We start from the raw sequence: 20,225 nt of genomic DNA on the forward strand, positions 1-20,225 counted from the left end.
TGATGCCTCACAGTGCCAGGGACCTGGGTTCAATTCCGGCCTTGGGTGACTGGCTGTGTGGAGTTTGCACATTCTCCCCGTGTCTGCTCTAGTTTCCTCCCACAATCCAAAGATGTGCAAATTAGGTTGATTGGCCATGCTAAATTGACTCTGATGTCAAGGGATTAGCAGGGTAAATGTGTGGGGTTTTGGAATAAGGCCTGGATGGGATTGTGATCAGTGCACACTCGATGGGCCAAATGGCCTCCTTCTGCACGATAAGGATTTTTAGGTTAGGTGGATTGGTCATGCTAAAATACCCCTTAGTGTTCAACGGTAGGTAGATTAGCCATGGTAACTGCACTGGAGCATGGGGCGGGGGTGAGGGCCTGGGTAAGATGCTCTGTCAGAGAGTCAGTGCAGACTCAAAGGGCCAAATGGCCTCCTTCTACACTGTAGTGATTCCAGAATATTGCATCTCATATGAGGCCTTTTAATAAATCATGATGATTCCCAGGCTTGCTGGTTGAATAGATTTTCTCTCCTTCAGTATTACAAATTGTGCCATTTTAATGCAACCACCTGAAGCTTAGAGTCCACACCAACCATGCCATCCTTACCTTATTCTTCTCAAATAGCTCACACTGCATGGCCTTGAAGTCTGAGTCGATGATGTTTGTGCTGTGTTGACTCCTCTTCGCCAGCAGTCTCTCCAGCTCTTCAATTTGGGCTTTTAACTTTTTGTTGTCCCTCTCCAGCCCAAGTTTCTCCGTTTCTAACCGCTCTCTTTTTCCCCATTCAGCAGTGTTTTCAGCCTGGAGTCTCTCCAGCTGCAACCAGGAAGAGTCCAACAGTTAGTCACTGAGCACAACACTAAGAAAGCTAAGAAACCAACAGGCATGGCTCTCATTCCTCAACTATAATAAGTTGGCTTTTACTTGCATTTTTTGGCCAAGTTGTTTCCCTCCCCACATCTCTTGAAGACACCAACTATTTCTGAGGTCATGCTCAACAAATGTCAATAGCTCTGGTGTCTTACCCAGTGTTAACTTTTCATGTATGGCTCTCGACAGTGATGGTCAGCAAGTATTAACCATGGAATTAATTACTAAGCTTGTTACTGAAGCTTGTTCCTGACCTCATTCCACATTGTGACATGCCGAAGCAGACCAAAGGCCCAGTGATCAAGTTGACACACAAACCAGCACTTTACACGTCAAGTTTCATCAACAAAGGAACAATCTTTTTAAGCGTAGCAACAAACAAAATAGTACCAGCGACTACTTTACAGTTTACGCCTTCTCAGTCCCAGCTCCTTCTACTCCAACCTTTCCTCAGTCTGCCTTTGAACAGACCGGAAGGGGTGCCATTCCTGATTGAACTACACAGTCTTTAAAGCTTTCTTAAAGATCTATGACCGTTCCTGGGAAATGAATTTCTTAAAGGGAGTGGTCCTCGACCATGGGGGCCTTTGCATGGGAGCCATCTAATTGGGGCAAAGCACTCCTTCTCCCCTGGCCCACAAGCAGTGCTGCAAAGGCATTTACCTTCTCCCCAAGGCTATCTTTGCCTTCTTTCAGATGTCAACTTTCCCAAGGACCAGGAAACTTTGCAAGTCACTGTCAACATTGCAAAGAAGGTTAAATCTGAGGCACCTAATCTCATTCAAACATTTAAATTGGTAATCCGCCTCCGGGGAGTTGATTGGTTGCCTGTCCCCTGTCCCATTCCTAATGAACACAGAAGTCACTGGGTTAGGATTGGATTGGAGATTTCTTACGCTTTCATATTGGAACCAACCACAACAATCCATCCATTTGGGAGGGTGGGGGGGTTTACTTTTGTTACTGTCACATAAGACATTGATAAGGGTTGTTTTGATACTCTGGCAGGGTCAAAAACCCAACTGGAGGAATTAAAGCATCACATTCCTGGGAAAATGGGTACAGATTTGAAAAGTGGCAACTTTTAGAACTTGGGAAAGGGAGGTTGGAGATGGGCGGCAGTTTACACAGATGGTGGGATTAAGAGTTAACTTTTTGAGGAGGGGGGTGATGACAGCAGATTTAAAAAAGAGCAGGACAACACGTGAGGAGAAAGAATTGTGAATAACATTGGTTACCATGAGAACCAGCAGAAAAAATAGTACTTTTTAAATGTATACTTTCACAAGATGTGTGTGTCACTGGTTAGGCCCATATTAATTGCCCATCCCTAATTGTCCTTGGGAAGATGATTGTGAACTGTCTTCGTGAACGACTGCAGTCCATGTGGTGTGGATACACCCACAGTGCTGTTAAAGAGGGAGTTGCAAGATTTTGATCTCGTGACAACGAAGGAACGGTGATATACTTCCAGGTCAGGATGGTGAGTGGCTTAGTGGGCAACTTCCAGGTGGTGGTATTCCCATACATCTATTGGTTTGTCCTTCTAGGTGGTCAAGGTCATGGGTTTGGAAGGTGTTATGTATTTTGAGGCATAGCCCCTTTAAGGGAATGGGCCAGGTTGCCCTGGGTGTGGGATGATCTGCCCGGGTACTGCCCTGGGAGGGCAGTTGTAATTTGGAGTGTGGAGCGAGTAAGACTGCAATAAATACTTGTGGGCGGCATGGTGGCACATTGGTTAGCACTGTTGCCTCACAACACCAAGGAACCAGGTTCAATTCTCAGCTTGGGTCACTGCCTGTGTGGAGTCTGCACATTCTCCCGTGTCTGCGTGGGTTTCCTCCGGGTGAGAACATAAGACCATGAGACATAGGAGCAGAATTAGGTCACACGGCCCTTTGAATCTGCTTCACCATTCAATCATGGCTGATATTTTTCTGATCCCCATTCTCCAGCCTTTTCCCCTGAATTTCTTCTGCCAGAGAATGGTGAATCTGTGGAACACTTTGCCACAGAAGGCTGTGGAGGCCAGGTCATTGAGTGTTTTTAAGACAGAGATAGATAGGTTCTTGATTAACAAGGGGATCAGGGGTTATGGGGAAAAGGCAGGAGAATGGGGATGAGAAAAAAATCAGCCATGATTGAATGGCGGAGCAGACTCGATGGGCCGAGTGGCCTAATTCTGCTCCTACGTCTTATGGTCTTACGGCAGATGGTGGAATTTGAATTCAATGAAAAATATTTGGAATTAAGAATCTACTGATGATTATGAAACCATTGTCAATTGTAAGAAAAACCCATCTGGTTCACTAATGTCCTTTAGGAAAGGAAATCTACCGTCCTTACCTGGTCTGGCCTACATGTTACTCCAGAGCCACAGCAATGTGGTTGACTCTCAACTGCCCTCTGAACAAGGGCAACTAGGGATGGCCAATAAATGCTGACCAGCCAGCAAAGCCCATGTCCCATGAATGAATAAAATAAGAGGGTGGTGAGGGTCTAGACCTCTCTCATACATTAGAAGAAAACACTTGGATAAGCATTCAAGATGCCATAACCAGGAGCTGGAAGGTGAGATTCTTTCTCAACCAAATTATGAGCCATTTGTCTCCCTCTGTTTCTATGATTTATATCACGATTCTTTTCTCCCCTGCGTACTTACTTAGCTTTCCCTTTAAGAATATTTTCACCCAGAACTACGCTACAGTACAAGGATAATGATTGATCCAGCATATCAGGGGCGGCACAGTGGTTAGCACTGCTGCCTCACAGCACAAGGGACCTGGGTTCAATTCCCAGCTTGGATCACTGTCTGTGTGGAGTTTGTATGTTCTCCCCATGTCTGCGTGGGTTTCCTCCGGGTGCTCCAGTTTCCTCCCACAGTCCAATGATGTGCGGGTTAGGTGGATTGGCCATGCTAAATTGTCCCTTAGTGTCAGCGGGACTAGCTAGGGTAAATGCATGGGGTTATGGGGATAGGGCCTGGGTGGGATTGTGGTCGGTGTAGACTCGATGGGCCGAATGGCCTCCTTCTGCCCTGTAGGGATTCTATGATTCTATCCAAACCACAACTAAGCAAAATGATTCAAAATAGATTGATGGCACTCGGTGAGATAACTGGAACAATATGATATAGGTTTGTTATTTAAATCTGCTGAAACATGTTTCTACCCATTGACTTTGAGGAAAGGCTACATTGCAACAAATTCTTCCTTTTAATGTAAAAGTTTGTGTTACATTTTCATAATAATTAATTCAAAATACGCTTGACAAAAATCAAATAAGCAATAACTCAATTTAATGAAATAACAGTTCATCATTGGCTTTTGTACCAGCAATTGTGGTTGTCATTCTCGTCCACAGGATTGTTTTATTGAAAATAGACTTGAGTCCAAATTCATCACCATAATTCAACAACATCAGAAATAATTACTTTTTTTTAAAAATAATTTGTTTTTTTTATTAGTTTGACAGTACTGGAATGGAGATATACATGTATACAGATTGTACAATAGCAGGGTGATAATATTGTTCATCTCGTAATACAGAGGCTTGGACAACCGAACCCTCACCTTCACCATGGATGTCCTTGTCACCAGTAAAGCCACTATTCTCTCTCATTCTACCTGCCCCCCTTGTACAGCCCTCTTCTCCACTCCCTTAAGTTCAAGGGATATAGATTTGAAAGAATGTGGCAGGGAACTGGTTTAGCCATTGATGGACCTGCACTGTGCCGAGACCGGTGTTGATCTCGGAGGTGGAGCCCGAACCTCGATCGTGAAGTCGAGGAACACCTCCCTGTGCAAAATGGCCGCTGCCACCTCCCAATTTCGGCCCCGCGGCCCACGTGACACCGCGACGTCTGAAGTCATGTGGCTGGTGACGCACTCCTGACCACCAAATAGGGACAACCTCAGCCCCAATCCCAGTGAAGACCAATCAAGGCCTTGCAGTGCAATTTAAACGCACCAATGAGATTAAGACCAGTGACATCATGGGTATATGAACTAGGAGCACGAAGAGTCTCTCTCTCTCTTGCCTTGGGAACAGCTAAAGAAGTGTAACTGTGCCATACCTTTGGGTGCTGAATAAAGCCATTGAAATTTAACAATTGGACTCCAACTCTCTGTGGAAACAAAAAGATCTAACAGCCATCCACTGCCAGACCTGGCTGGATCACTTGAAACACTTTCAGGTCTTACTCTCATTTACATAAACTGTTCAATATTCCAGGATCATCCTGGAATGCAAGGCTAACCCCTGACCTCTTTCCTCTCTTCTTGAACTCTTCTCCCTTATCTCCTTCACCCTCACCTCCAGGCAAGTAACTTGTGGATTTCTTTGTCACTAAGATTACTTTAGGTTAGGTGGATTGGCCATGCTAACTTGCCCCTTAGTGTCCAAAGGTGTGCAAGTTAGATAGATTAGCCATGGTAAATGTGTGGGGTTACAGGGATAGGGTAGGGGAAAGGGCCTGGGTAAGGTACTCTGACAGAGAGAATCGATGCAGTCTCAATGGGCTGAATGGCCTCCTTCTGCAGTGTAGGGATAAGATTGAGACAATCTGATCAGCTGCCCCTGCCATGTCCTTCCCTTTCTCGAGCCCACCTGACCAAACTTCCTTTAATGCTCCCCTGCCCTAACCCTGAACTTGCATCTTTCTCTCGTTTCTTCCCTCATGTCCTCTCCCAGCTCATCTTATCCATGATGTCCGGTCTCTTTTCAATTGATCCTCTTCCTGCTAACCCGTCAAACACCAACCTCTTCTCCTGCTCCCATGTGAGCCAATGTTTAACGCTGTTCTTCTCTTTTCATCTCACCTTTAAATCTACCACCATTCCTCCTCTCCTTAAAAACACAACGCTACCTCCACCGCCTCTGCAAACTATCCAATCTCCAACCTCCCTTTCCACTCCAAAGCCCAAGAATGTGTAGTCACCTCCCAAAGCCAACAACATCTTTCCCAGAACTCCATGTCTGAATCCCTCCAATCAGATTTCCATCCCGCCACCATATTAACACGACTCTTATTGAAGTCATGGACGGCATTCCATGTGACTGTAGCGAAGGTAAACTTTCTTCCTTCCTCCTTCTCGACCTGTCTGCAGCTTTGGCATGGTTGACCGCAGCATCCTCCAGCACCTCACACTATCATCCAGCTGTTTTCATTGGAGTCCATTCTTATCTATCTAACCGCACCCAGAAAATCACTTGCAATGGTTTCTCTTCCTGCTCCCAGATCACTACCTCTGGACTCCCCCAAAGACCTAACCTTGGCCTCCTCCTGTTTTCCATTAACATACTTGTTCCTCGGCAACATAATCCAATGGGAAAGCAATGGTTTTCACATGTACTCTAATGACACCCAGTTCCACCTCTCCCGAATCCTTCACTGTGGCTAAACGATCAGTCTGCTTACCTGATATCCAGCACTAGATGAACAGAAATTTCCTCCACTTAAGTACTGGAAAGACTGAAGCCATTGTTTTCCGTACCCACGCCAAATTCCATTCCCTAACTACCAACTCCATCCCTCTCCCTCATACATGCCTTCAGCCTCAATGATTCCAGTGCACTCCTGGCTGCTCTCCCACATTCCATCTGAGATAAACCTGAGGCTGTTCAAAACTCAGCGACCCAAGCTGTAACGCGCAGCAAAGTTTAAAGTTTACTTATTAGTGTCACAGGTAGGCTTATATTAACGCTGCAATGAAGTTACTGTGAAAGGTCCCATTCCACAATCACCCCAGTGCTTGTTGACTTACACTGGCCGTCAGTCAAGCAACATCATGACTGTAAAATTCTCAACCTTCTTTTCAGATCCTCCCCCTTGTCTAGTCCCTCCCTGTCTCTGCAATGTCCTCCAGCCCCACAAACCTCAAGCTATCTGCACTCTTCCAATTCTGGCCACTGGTACCAAGCTTTGGAATTCCCTCCATGTACCTCTTTGTCTCTCTCTACCACACTAATCTCCTTTAAACCTACTTCTTTGACCAAGGCTTAACATCTTCTTAAGGAGCCTGGGTGGCACAGTGTGGGCGTCATGGTGGCACAGTGGTTAGCACTGCTGCCTCACAGTGCCAGGGACCTGGATTTGATTCCCGGCTTGGGTCACTGTCTGTGCGGAGTCTGCACGTTCTCCCCGTGTCAGCATGGGTTTCCTCCGGGTGCTCTGGTTTCCTCCCAGTCCGAAAGACATGCTAGTTAGGTGCATTGGCTATGCTAAATTCTCCCTCACTGTATCCGAACAGACACCGGAGTGTGGCGTCTAGGGGATTTTCACAGTAGTTTCATTGCAGTGTTAATGTAAGCCTACTTGTGACACGAATAAATAAACTTTAAAAATAAAAAATTTTGGTGTTAAACAGTGTTTTGTAATGTTCCTGTGAAGCATCTTGGGATTTTTCATGATGTGACAGGTGCCATGTATGCATCATGGTGGGACAGTGGTTAGCACTGCTGCCTCACAGCTCCAGGGACCTGGGTTCGATTCCCAGCTCGGGTCACTGTCTGTGTGGAGTTTGCACATTCTCCCCGTGTCTGCGTGGGTTTCCTCCGGGTGTTCCTGCGGGTTAGGTTGATTGGCCAGGCTAAATTGCCCCTTAGTGTCCTGGGATGCATAGGTTCGAGGGATTAGCGGGATAAATATGTGGGATGACAGGGGTGGGGCCTGGGTGGGATTGTTGTCGGTGCAGATTCGATGGGCCGAATGGCCTCCTTCTGCACTGCAGGGTTTCTATAATGATTTCTATGATCAGTTGTTGTTGTTGGGACACATTACGTTGAAGGCTGAGTTCAAATCTCACCGTAGCAGCTGGAGATTTAAATATAATGAAGTAAATCAGGAATAAAAAGCTGGTATCAATAATGGTGATGATGAAGCCATGAATTGTCATAAAACCCATCTGATTCACTAATGTCCTTTCCAGAAAGAAATCTGCCATCCTTATCCAGTCTGCTCTATTTGCGATTCCAAACCTACAGACACTTGATTGATTCTTAACTGCTCCCTCCCCTCAACAGCAACCGATCCATCATTCAAAATGTGAAGGGGTCAGCCCATGAGGGAGATGTGCTTTGGAATCTGAGCAAGAGGCAAAAAGATTACAATAACAGATGGACAGAACTGATGCCAGCTGAAGCCGTCATCAGAATAACTGGTTCTGGACATTTTCTCTCAAAAATATTACGGCAAAATGGGGCAATAAACATCTAAATAATCTTTAACAAGAAACAAGCCAATCAATTGTAGTGTTGGGTAATGAATGCTATGCTGGCCACTGATATGCATATCCTATGAATGAGTAGAAACAACTCAGATCATGGAGTGGTGGGAAAGGTTCATAGAATCTCTATTCTCCTCTACAATAGCGGAAGGAGGCTATTCGGCCCATCAAGTCTGCACTGATCACAATCCCACCCAGGCCCTATTCCCATAACCCAGCATATTTACCCTGCTAACCCCCTGACATTAGGGTCAATTTAGCATAGCCAATCAACCTAACCCGCACATTTTTGGACTGTGGGAGGAAACCGGAGTACCCGGAGGAAACCCAAGCAGACACAGGGAGAATGTGCAAACTCCACACAGACAGTCATTCGATGCCGGAATTGAACCTGGGTCCCTGGTGCTGTGAGGCAGCAGTGCTAACCACTGTGCCACCGTGCGGCTCCAGCAACATACTACGAAACACATCTGCAGAGAGTCAATCATGGTTTCTCCATTCACAGTTTCTCAATTTTTGAAAGGTCATACCAATATACTCATCTCAGCTTAGAGTATATTCATTCGAAATACAGAAGTGAGATATCCAAGCATATTCTCATAAGGAATAATTGTCATGGATCTGCCTATTAACAGTAGTAACAAGAATTTAACCAGGAATGATAGGATATGATCTGCCCAGCAACGGGTAAAAAACAGCATTCAAAAGGGATAATGAGATGAGAACTTTCCCAGTAACAAAATTAGCAGGCATCCAGACAGAATCAGGTGCGGACGACACAAAGATTGGTGGATTTGCGGATAGCAATGAGGACCATCAGAGGATACAGCAGGATATAGATCAGTTGGAGACTTGGGTGGAGAGGAGGCAGATGGAGTTTAATCTGGACAAATGTGAGGTAATGCATTTGGGAAGGTCTAATATAGATAGGAAATATACAGTAAATGGCAGAACCCTTAAGAGTATTGATAGGCAAAGGGATCTGGGTGTACTGGTACACAGGTCACTGAAAGTGGCAATGCAGGTGGAGAAGGTAGTCAAGAAGGCATACGGCATGCTTGCCTTCATCGGCCGGGGCATTGAGTTTAAAAATTGGCAAGTCATGTTGCAGCTTTATAGAACCTTAGTTAGGCCGCACTTGGAACATAGTGTTCAATTCTGGTCGCCACACTACCAGAAGGATGTGGAGGCTTTGGAGAGGGTACAGAAAAGATTTACCAGGATGTTGCCTGGTATGGAGGGCATTAGCTATGAGGAGAGATTGGAGAAACTTGGTTTGTTCTCACTGGAACGACAGAGGTTGAAGGGTGACCTGATAGAAGTCTACAAGATTATGAGAGGCATGGACAGAGTGGATAGTCAGAAGCTTTTTCCCAGGGTGGAAGAGTCAATTACTAGGGGGCACAGGTTTAAGGTGCGAAGGGCAAGGTTTAAAGGAGATGTACGTGGCAGATTTTTTACACAGAAAGTAGTGGGTGCCTGGAACTCGTTGCCGGGGGGGTAGTGGAAGCGGATACGGTAGTGACTTTTAAGGGGTGTCTTGACAAGTACATGAATAGGATGGGAATAGAGAGATATGGTCCCTGGAAGGGTAGGGGGTTTTAGTTAATTAAGTCAGGCAGCATGGTCGGTGTAGGCTTGGAGGGCCGAAGGGCCTGTTCCTGTGCTGTTATTTTCTTTGTTCTTTGTTCTTTGATTCAGTATTTTGGATACAGTGTCCAATCTTAGCTTGCCTGCTAAGAATAATACAAAACAGATCTATCAACAACCATCTTGAAGAAGCTTCAATGTAGGAAGCGTCCAAGAAAAGCATCTGAAAATACCTACTGGTATGGTGTAAAGTAATTGAGCAGCAAAGAGTGCCCTGACTGCACAGCATTAGAAAGGCACCCTCCCATTTGGGATGCAGTGTAATATTGATCCTCTTAATCACATTTTGATTTGATGTTTTAAGTTTCCTTTACACTTTATTTTTGCTTCAGGCAGTTCCCCCCTTCCACCCCACCCTTTTTAAGGGGCTGCTCCTTTTACGTTGTCCCTCAGTTTATTTAATTTAATTTATTTGGTTTGCCAAAGAGATGCCTCTTCCCTGTAACCTTGATTCCACCGAGTAAGCCCTCCCGTTAAAGTAACGTCCACCAGTTCAACAGTGGAAGCTTTCATAGCTGCGGAGACAACTCTACAACCTCAACCCCTCGACTTCATAACCTTCAGGCCTGCATTGAATACAGACTAAACTTGATTCACATTTATATCTCATCGTATTGCCTTCATCTGTAACTAATTGTTGTGTGTGTACGTGTTGGTGACTATCTCTTCTTAGACAATTTCTAGAGCAATAGTGTGAAAGAAACTAACCTTGTTGAATTACACACTCCAACACACTCCAAGGATAAAGCGCGTGCACACATGCACACACACGCACACACACGCACACACAAGCACACACACGCACACACACAAGCACGCACATGGCGACTTTGAGGAAACATCTTTTAAAACACCTGTGACCAATATGTATACAAACTAACTCACTAGTAAAATGCTAGGATTTTGTTCCTTCCCATGTAAGTACTCTGTCAATTGTGAGTGTTGTAGAGTATTATAGTAAGTATCTTGCTATTTGAATGTATATACTGATGTCTTTAGCAGGTATGAGCATGCACAGGTGGCATCAGTGGTAGCGCAGGTTGTCATGGGTCTAGTCTTACCACGAGGGACCCCTGTGTAAAGAGCTGCCTCCAGTTCTGAGTCCATGCTGTGCTGCATTTCAATATTTTTTTAAGTAAAGAAGATTGAATACTTTTGTGGCTGGGAAGCCAGCAATGGAACCGGGGGGGAGCGGGGAGGGGTCACTGCGCATGTGCCAATCCTCGGCGCTGACAGATTGGTGTATGTGCAGTGGCCTGTTCAGCGCTATGCTGCCGGCCCCTCGGGTGGGAATAGGCCCCGCCACCTGATTTCCAGTGGGAATCACGCACTCTGTGATATACAGAGTGTCGGAGATTCATTCTGGAAATCACACGGGAAAAAAAGTGAGATTTACTCCCATTTTCCCGCACGTTGGGAGCTTAGAATTTTTTTGGGGAGAATCCTGGTCTATAAGTCTGCCACTGCTCAGTTGTGGAACTTATTTAAATTTGGCATGATGCACAGCTTCCTACAATTATCATCGCAAAAGACTTACAACTGATGGAAAAACTGTATGAAGAAAACCTGATAAAGGCTACAACTATTAAACATGGTGCATTGCGCTTCCGTAGCCTTTCTCCTTCTCAAACTAGTGAATCGATTCATGTGGGCGATTTTAATCTGAACCAGTTTGGCTCTGAATCCCACAGAATTAACCATTGTTTTAAATCAATCTCTGTTAAATCAACCTGTACAATCTCTTCCTAAACTATTTCGTGAATCTAGATACTGAACTGATCCACGTTGGGCTAAGAGCTTCATTAGCTCGTCCTCTGTGATTCACGGATTTCTTAATTAAATGTTTCTAATTTGGTATGGTATGAGAAAACATCCCAAAGTAAGGGAGTTCCGAAGTTTAAAATAATGTGACCACGCTGAGTGGAATTCTGATTGCCAGAACCAATTGCACTGACCCTGTGTCAAGCAGAAATTCGATTAACAGTTGAAGGTTTTTCTTAGGCCTGGGGGGAGGGTCTCTTCGATCTCAGTGAGAACAAGAGGAAGGAAACTTATCAGCTTCCAGACAAGTAACTCCAGGTGGCATGGTGGCGCCGTGGTTAGCACTGCTGCCTCACAACGCCAGGGACCAGGTTTGATTCCTGGCTTGGGTCGCTGTCTGTGTGGAGTCTGCACGTTCTCTGCGTGGGTTTCTTCCGGGTGCTCCGGTTTCCTCCCACAGTACGAAAGTCGTGCTGGTTAGATGCATTGGACATGCTAAATTCCACCTCAGTGTACCCAAACAGGTGCCGAAGCGTGGCGACTAGGGAATTTGCACAGTAACTCCACTGCAGTGTTAATGTAAGCCATCGTGTGACACTAATAAATAAACTTAAACTTAATAGCACTGTAAATTAACTTGGTTCTTGTGCACATATTTTTTACATTTCTCTTCCTTTCTCCCAATGCATTGGTGAATAGAGATCGAGTGGAGGCCAGCGATAATAGGCAAGTCAGATATCACACGGAATAGAATACAATTCACAAACCTCTGACTGAATCGGGAATTTGTAGAGGTGGAGCCAGCAGAGGACCAGCAAAGTGTACATTTGAGAAATTAATTCTCAAGTGGGACACTGAAGTTGAGCATCTGTGGGTTCAATCTGAGCAAATAACCATGGGAGGTGGAGAAGTCTCCCATTGCACGCTGCCGACATTGGGATGACGTGAGGGGTGGAATTTTCTGGCCGCGTGCAGTCCAAGACCGGAAATTCCTGCCCATGGTCAACGGGACTTTAAATGGTCCGCCAAACTTTCTGTCCCGCCTGCCATGATTCCCGCAGCAGGCGGGGATGGAAACTTTACCCCAAGATGTGTTTGATCGATCTTGCTTCAAGCCACACCAACTCCCACCCGAGTTAAAATCAGAACATTTGTGCCCACATGAGAATATGGACCCGATTTTACCAACAGTTTGCGCCCGTTTTCGGGCGCGAAATCGTGGTAAAATTGGGAGTGAGGCCTTTATCGCGATCTGCACCCGCGTCCGAGCAAATCGCGACTTTACCATCACCCAATTCGGGCACGGATCCGTTCCATGCCCGAATGGGCAGCCCGACGATTTAAATGCATTAGCATGCATTTAAATCGATTTAATGAACTGCCCGCCCAACTCTACCATCAAATCCCATTTTACCTTCTTCTGTTCCGTTCCGGATCCACGCTTTTAGCGACCTGCAAAATAAAAATCCGAAGCCGATTTTTATTTTGCAGGGGAACCTCCGAAGCGGGTTCAGAGCCTGCAACGGCTCTCTGACCCAGATCACCCTCTGGGAGGGGGGGGGGGGGGAGCGGCTCAGATCATCCTCTGGGTGGGGAGGAGGAGGGGGGCGGCTCAGATGTATCTCTGGTTGGGGGCAGGAGGAGGAGGGGGGCGGGTCGGATATTCCTCTGGGGGGGGGGATGGCGGGTCAGATGGATCTCTGGGGGGGAGAGGGAGGCGGGTCGGATGGAACTCTGGGGGGGCAGGGAGGTCCGCTGCCACTCTGCGGGCGATCCCTCCTCCCCACTGGAGGAACGAATCCCTCCTCCCGGAGTTGACGTGCGGCCAATCCGGGAGGAGGGATTCATTCCTCCGGTGGGGAGGAGGGATTGCCCGCAGAGTGGCAGCGGACCCCCCTGCCCCCCCCCAGAGATCCATCTGACCCGCCTCCCTCCTCCTCCTCCCCCACCAGAGATCCATCCGACCCGCCTCCCTCCTCCCCCCCCAGAGGATGATCCGACCCGCCCCCCCTCCTCCTCCCCCACCCACCAGAGATATATCTGAGCCGCCCCCCACCGAGGATGATCTGTGTCAGAGAGCCGCTTTCTGCTTTTTTTTTCCTGCAACTGGTTTTAATGATACATCACACAAACAAATAAATAGATGCAAGTCAAATCCACACAAATGTAGTCAGGAACAGGAGGCACAGAATTAATGTGAATGGGTATTGTCCAATTAACATTCAAAGCATTTTCTCCTTGCATTTAAGCCATGTAATAGTAGAAATAAAAACAGGAATCTGTTTTTTCATTCCCTGTATCCTTCCTGTAGAAACACATTTTAATAAAATAAATGGATTAGATCATAAATAAAAAACACAACTTATTAATGACATCACAATAATATGTGCATTTGTCAAAGTTCCACTGATGTCAACACCAGTCAAGCAGTCCGGTGATGGTTGATTCTAAAATCCAATATTTTGAAGACTACTTTTTCTTCCAGAATTTGCTATAATTGTCAACTTTAAATTCATCTTCAATTTGCTCCTCTTTCATTCTAGCTCTTTTGGGAACACATTTGCGCGTTCTTGCTTTCCTTTTAGCTTCTGGCAGAAGGGAAACATCGACTGGCATTATAATTTTTTTAGGCTCCTTGTATCGGGTATTGATAGCGGACCCATCAGGTCGAACCAGCAAAACAGGATACAGCCTGGCATAGACCTGCCTTCCAAAGCGAATTATTGATGTTCTATTCGAATTGTTCCACCCGGGTACGCTGGACACAGGATACACAGCAGGAAGCAATCTTTCAGAAACATTTAGCTGTAAAGAAGGCACAAACCGCCACAGCCGCGCGCTCCAGCCCAGCGCCCGGGCGCGCTTTTCCAAATTTTTTTCGAACTGCGCATGCACAGTTCAGAGCTCCGATCGTTCCGGCAGCGCTAAGCCCCGCCCACAGGCAGATCGGACTGGAGCCGGCTGAAAGCGTATGGGTGCGCTGGAATGCAGATTTCAAGGTCGGATCTGTACTACGCCCAGATTCGGCACTTAGAATCAAAATGGTAAAATCGGGCCCTATGAGTATCGAAAACTGCAGTGGCCCCCATGTGTGGTAACATCATGACCATATTCTTTTTGCAGGTATTTTCAATATTTCTACACATAGCAATTAGAACAATTCATCTCCCATTGAGGAAACCAATAGCAGAAAGGTCAAATAGCTGATTATGGTACCTGTGAGAATGTTTATTTATTGAACCAATGCAATCCACATCTACAAACATTCAATCCCTCCACCATTGACGCTCAGTAGCAGCAGTGTGTACTATCAAAAGACGCACTGCAGCAATTCACCAAGGATCCTTGGACAGCACCTTCCAAATGCAAGACCACTTCCATCTCGAAGGACAAGGGCAGCAGATACATGGGAACACCACCACCTGCAAGTTCCCCTCCAAGCTACTCACCAATCTGATTTGGAAATATATCACAGTTCCTTCACAGTTGCTGGGTCAAAATCCTGGAATTCCCTTCCAAACAGCATTGTGGGTCAACCCACAGCACATGGACTGCAGTGGTTCAAGAAGGCAACTCACCACCACCTTCTCAAGGGCAACTAGGGATGGGCAATAAATGCTGGCCAGCCAGTGACACCCATGTCCCACGAATGAATTTTTAAAAAATCAGGCTACGTCTAACCATCAGTGACATTTGGCATTCAAGTAGCAAACCTTTGGCGACAGACGAGTGACCTGTTCCAGGAAAAAAGACCTCACTATGGAATCAGATGAAAGTTTGCTTTTTACATCATTAGGTGTAAGAGGAGACACAACAATGATATTGTACAGGAGGAGATCCATTTGCCTCATCATCTTTGTACCAACTCTTTGGTAGAGCTGTCCAATTAGTCCGACTCTTCTGTTTTCCCTCATGTATTTATCGAATACTCTTTTGAAAGTTATTGCCAGGGCGGCACGGTGGCACAGTGGTTAGCACTGCTGCCTCACAGCACCAGGGACCCAGGTTCAATTCCCGGCTTGGGTCGCTGTCTGTGTGAAGTTTGCAACATTCTCCCCGTGTCTGCGTGGGTTTCCTCTGGGCGCTCCAGTTTCCTCCCACAGTCCAAAGATGTACGAGTCAGGTGGATTGACCGTGCTAAATTGCCCTTAGTGTCAGGGGGACTAGCTTGAGTAAATATGTGGGGTTATAGGGATAGGGCCTGGGTGGAATTGTGGTCGGTGCAGGCTTGATGGGCCGAATGGCTAACTTCTGTACTGTAGGATTCTATGATTCTATTATTAGATCTGCATCCTCAACCTTTATAGCCATTGATTCCAGTCTACAAACAACTTGTCTAAAAACATTTCCACATGCCATCTCTGGTTCTTTTGCTAATTGTCTTAAATCTGTGCTCACTGTCATTGGAAAAAGGTTCTTCTTCTTCAGCCTCTCAAAACATTTCATGTTTTTGAACGCCTTGATCAAATCTCCTCTTATCCTTGTCATATCTTATGTCATATCTTATCGGGGCGGCATGGTGATGCAGTGGTTAGCACTGCTGCCTCACAGCACCAGGGACCTGGGTTCAATTCCGGCCTCGGGTCACTATCTGTGTGGAGTTTGCACATTCTCCCCGTGTCTGCATGGGTTTCCTCCGGGTACTCCGGTTTCCTCCCATAGTCCAAAGATGTGCGGGTTATGTGGATTGGCCATGTTAAATTGACCCTAGTGTCAGGGATATGTGGGGTTACGGAGATAGGATCTGGGTGGGATTGTGGTCAGTGCAGACTTGATGGGCCGAACGTCCTCCTTCTGCACTGTAGGGATTCTATGATTCTTTCACTGCTCTTAGAAGTTTCCTGAGTTTCTGAAATCCATCATCCCCAGTATTAATTCTAGGAAATCAAGTCCACAGTCTCCTGAATGTCTCAACATCCTTCCTGGAGGGTGGTCCCCAGAACTGAACACAATGGCTGGAATTCACCAGTCTTGCACACCCCGCTATTGCTGCAGCGAGAACGGAAAATTTGGCGCTCAGCCAAATCCCCATTCACAGCAGCAGGATCAGAGAATCCCTGCCACAAGCAAGGTCGGTAAGTTCCCGGCAATATTTCATCTAGGGCTAATGTTTTACAAAGATCTAGAACAACATCATTGCTTATGTATACAGTACAGTACCTTTGCTTAGCACTCCTAATGTGTTCCTAAAAAAAAGTTGCGCTAAATGAAAATCCATTCCCATTAAAAAAAATATATGATAAGGATGGGTTAGACACCTGACCTGTATTATTTACATTATGAACCTATTTGTTGCCCTAAACTTAACTGGTCTAAAACTCCACTCTCTACTAACTGCTCTTAATTACTTACTCCTCTTTGTACTTACCTCCCACTGCAACCCACTGGCCACCCCTCCAGTTCCCTCCAATTCACTATTTTCCCCTCCTGACCCTTTTGATCCTACCCCTGTCCTCTCCAAATGTTTTCCCTCATGGAGTGAGCTGTAATTGCTGGGTTCACCCATCCTACTTTTTTTGATCTGAGGTGTAACATTTGCGATGCTCCAGTCCTCCGGCAATGACTCCCTATCTTTTTTAAGTTTAAGTTTGTTTATTAGTTTCACAAGTAGGCTTACATTCACGCTGCAATGAAGTTATCGTGAAAATCCCCCAGTTGCCACACTCCGGCGCCTGTTCAGGTACACTGAGGGAGAATTTAGCCTGGTCAATACACCTAACCAGCACGTCTTTTGAACAGTGGGAGGAAACCGGAGCACCCAGAGGAAACCAGCGCAGATACAGGAAGAATGTGCAAACTCCACACAGACTGTCACCCAAGGCCGGGTGCCTGGCACTGTGAGGCAACAGTGCTCACCACTTTGCCACCATGCTGATCTATGGAGCATTGGACGATCGTGGCCGGAGTCTTCATACTCCCCACTTTTATTTCCCTCATGAACTGAGATACAACCCATCTGAGTTTGTGAAGTTTCTACGTTGAGTGTTGTTAACCTTTTAAGTACCACTTTCTCTATCCTTATCCTATCCAATTGCCTATTTCCTGTCTCAATGGCATCATTGTCATGAGCAAAGATCAAAGCAAGGTCTCTTACCTTCAGTCCCCACAATATGACCTCTTTATTGTGCCTAATCAGCCCCACTTTTCTCTTTATTACCCATTTCTAATTTATATGTTAATATAAGATCTTGTGTCTCCTTTTCTGTTAGCTACTAATATATTCAAATATTCTCTTTTTGCCCTTGTTATTGTTTTATTATCTTTATTTTTAAATCTCCTTTGTACCTTCTGCTGCCAGCTCAGTACAATAAACATTTGTTGTAAGCCTCTTTATTCTTCTCAAGATGGCACCAGACTTCTTGCGAACTGTCCCCAGCACACCCTCTAATTCTAACTTTTACACTTGCTCTATGCTTTTAAAACTGCACTCTAAGTCTTATAAACTCCCTAACAATACTCTATTTCAATCCCTTACAGATTAACGATTAAGTTGATCTTTCTTTACACCCTCGCTATGACTCTAACACTACATTCTGCACTTTCTTCTTTCCTTCTCCCCTATGTACTCTATGAACGGTATGCTTTGTCTGTATAGCACGCAAGAAACAATACTTTTCGCTGTATCCCAATACATGTGGCAATAATAAATCAAATCGAATCTGTTTCATTTTAATCTCCAAACCTTCAGTCATCCAGGGAGCTCCAGTTTTGTGTGGCCTCCCTTTCCCTAGTGTTGTAATGCATCCACTCTGTACCTGAGCCATCTCCCTCTTGCAGGCCTCCTCCACTTCAGTTACTCTTTTGCACTGTCAATCAAATTGCGAATTTCAAGTCCCCCGTGTTATAATGATAGGTTGTGGAAAGCAGTCAAACCTCAATAATGATATAATGAAAGCACTCAGGGTTATGTCAACAAACAGCTATTGAAACCGATAGAACAGATTTTTTTCAACTCTGGCAGGCAGGTTTTCTTTCAATTTTTAAAGGATTTTTTAATTACTTGGCAGTTCTACAGACCTCCTCCGCCCTTCTAGAATATATGTGCCCACTCTAAAAATTCATAACTCACACACTGTGGGATACGGTCCTTGCTCCTGCAAAAGTGAGATTTGTTGAACAAATGGCCTTGCTGAGTTTCAGTTTCCCACATGTGGGAGTCATTTTCTGCTCCAGTTTCCTCATCTCTCCCTCCCCCACATCGCAGTGAAAATGGATCATTTGGATCAGAAATCAAATGGATCAGAGAAGGGGCTGGACTTCCAGATCTAGGTACCGCCTACCATTTTTATCCCCAGAATCATAGTAGAATCCTACAGTGCAGAAGGAGGCCATTTGGCCCATCAAGCTTGCACCGACAACAATCCCACCCAGCCCCATCCCTGTAATCCCAGGTAATTTTTTATTATTCATCCGGGGGACTTGGACATCGCTGGCTGGCCAGCATTTATTGCCTATCCCTAGTTCTCTTGTACAGAGGGTAGTTGAGAGTCAACCATATTCCTGTGGCTCTGGAGTCATATGTAGGCCAGACTGGGTAAGGACGGTAGATTTCCTTCCCTAAAGGATGTTAGTGAACCAGATGGGTTTTTCCAACAATCGACAATGGCTTCATGGTCATCAGTAGATTCTCAATTCCAGATAATTTTTATCGAATTCAAATTCCACCCAGGCCCTATCCCTACAACCCCATGCATTTACCTGCTAACCCCCTGACACAAAGGGGCAATTTAGCATGGCCAATCAACGTAACCCACACATCTTTGGAGTGTTAAAGCACCCAGAGGAAACCCACACAGCGTCATGACTCCACAAACATCCAAGCTTGGGTCTGTGAGCCCTCACGTATTTGATCCAATTTCAGTGCTGTAGCAATATCTTTACTCAGTCCTGCAACTCCAGTTGCTACTTTCTATTTTCCCCATCTTCCCTGAATACCTTAGAGCCAGGAATAATAAGTTCTCAGTCCTCTTCTTGTTTTGAACCAGGCCTCTATTATTGCCACTGTATCAGAATCCCCTATGGCACCAACCTCATTTACCATGCTCCATACAGTTTCACATGGGGACTTCAAACCTGCCTCAGGTTGTTTTTCATTTCTTTCCTATGTGATCCATTCTATTTCAGGACTCTCTTCCTACTAATGCTGTTTGTTCTCCTGGCCCCGTCTGCCCCTGTAATACTTGAGCCTCATATTAGCAAGTTATAAAATAAGACTGGCTTTCAAAAGGTGTTTAAGACTGTACCACATAATAAAGCTGGTATCAAAACTGAAGCTCGTGAGGTTAAAAGGGGCAGATGTCAGTCACATGGGCAGGGAGAGAGCAAGGAGTAGCGGTGAATGATTGCTTTTTTAGGATACAAGAGGACATTATTCGAACAACTACTCTTTTTTGATACTTAATGACCTGGACTTGAGTGTGCAGGGCAGTTGTCAGTTGTGGCAAGACTTGGAAATGTAAGAGACATGGAGGTGGATAGGAACAGACCTCAAGAAGCCAGAGAGGCCAGAATTCTACAGCCAGTCACACCAGCAGGATTCTCTGGACTCACCGGCAGTGCACCCCCGCTGGCATGGGGTGGTGTCAACGGAGAATCCCGCCGCTAGCAAACAATGCGCCACCTCCCACCGGCAGGAAACACGTGACTGGGAGGCCAGAGAATTTCGCCCAATAAGGTTGGTAAAGTGAAGAGACAGGAAAGGTAAAATTGATGCAATTTTGATAGG

At 45.7% G+C, this 20,225-nt stretch overlaps 1 protein-coding gene and 1 long non-coding RNA gene across 4 annotated transcripts in view; one reads left to right on the forward strand and one right to left on the reverse strand.

The window, feature by feature from the left end:
- The window catches only part of LOC144496165 (uncharacterized), a 462,102-nt gene that overhangs the window by 380,568 nt on the left and 61,309 nt on the right, over positions 1 to 20,225 (forward strand). The window contains exon 2 of the long non-coding RNA XR_013498378.1: positions 16,102 to 16,212. This is a non-coding gene — a long non-coding RNA (uncharacterized LOC144496165). The remainder of the gene's footprint in view (positions 1 to 16,101; positions 16,213 to 20,225) is intronic.
- The window catches only part of LOC144496164 (coiled-coil domain-containing protein 102A-like), a 528,300-nt gene that overhangs the window by 289,246 nt on the left and 218,829 nt on the right, over positions 1 to 20,225 (reverse strand). For all 3 annotated transcript variants that reach the window (XM_078217149.1, XM_078217150.1, XM_078217151.1), the window contains exon 6: positions 600 to 809. In XM_078217149.1, the coding sequence (XP_078073275.1) occupies positions 600 to 809 (210 nt within the window). The remainder of the gene's footprint in view (positions 1 to 599; positions 810 to 20,225) is intronic.

Source organism: Mustelus asterias, chromosome 7 (assembly GCF_964213995.1).
Source record: "Mustelus asterias chromosome 7, sMusAst1.hap1.1, whole genome shotgun sequence".
In the NCBI taxonomy this organism is placed as follows: domain Eukaryota; kingdom Metazoa; phylum Chordata; class Chondrichthyes; order Carcharhiniformes; family Triakidae; genus Mustelus; species Mustelus asterias.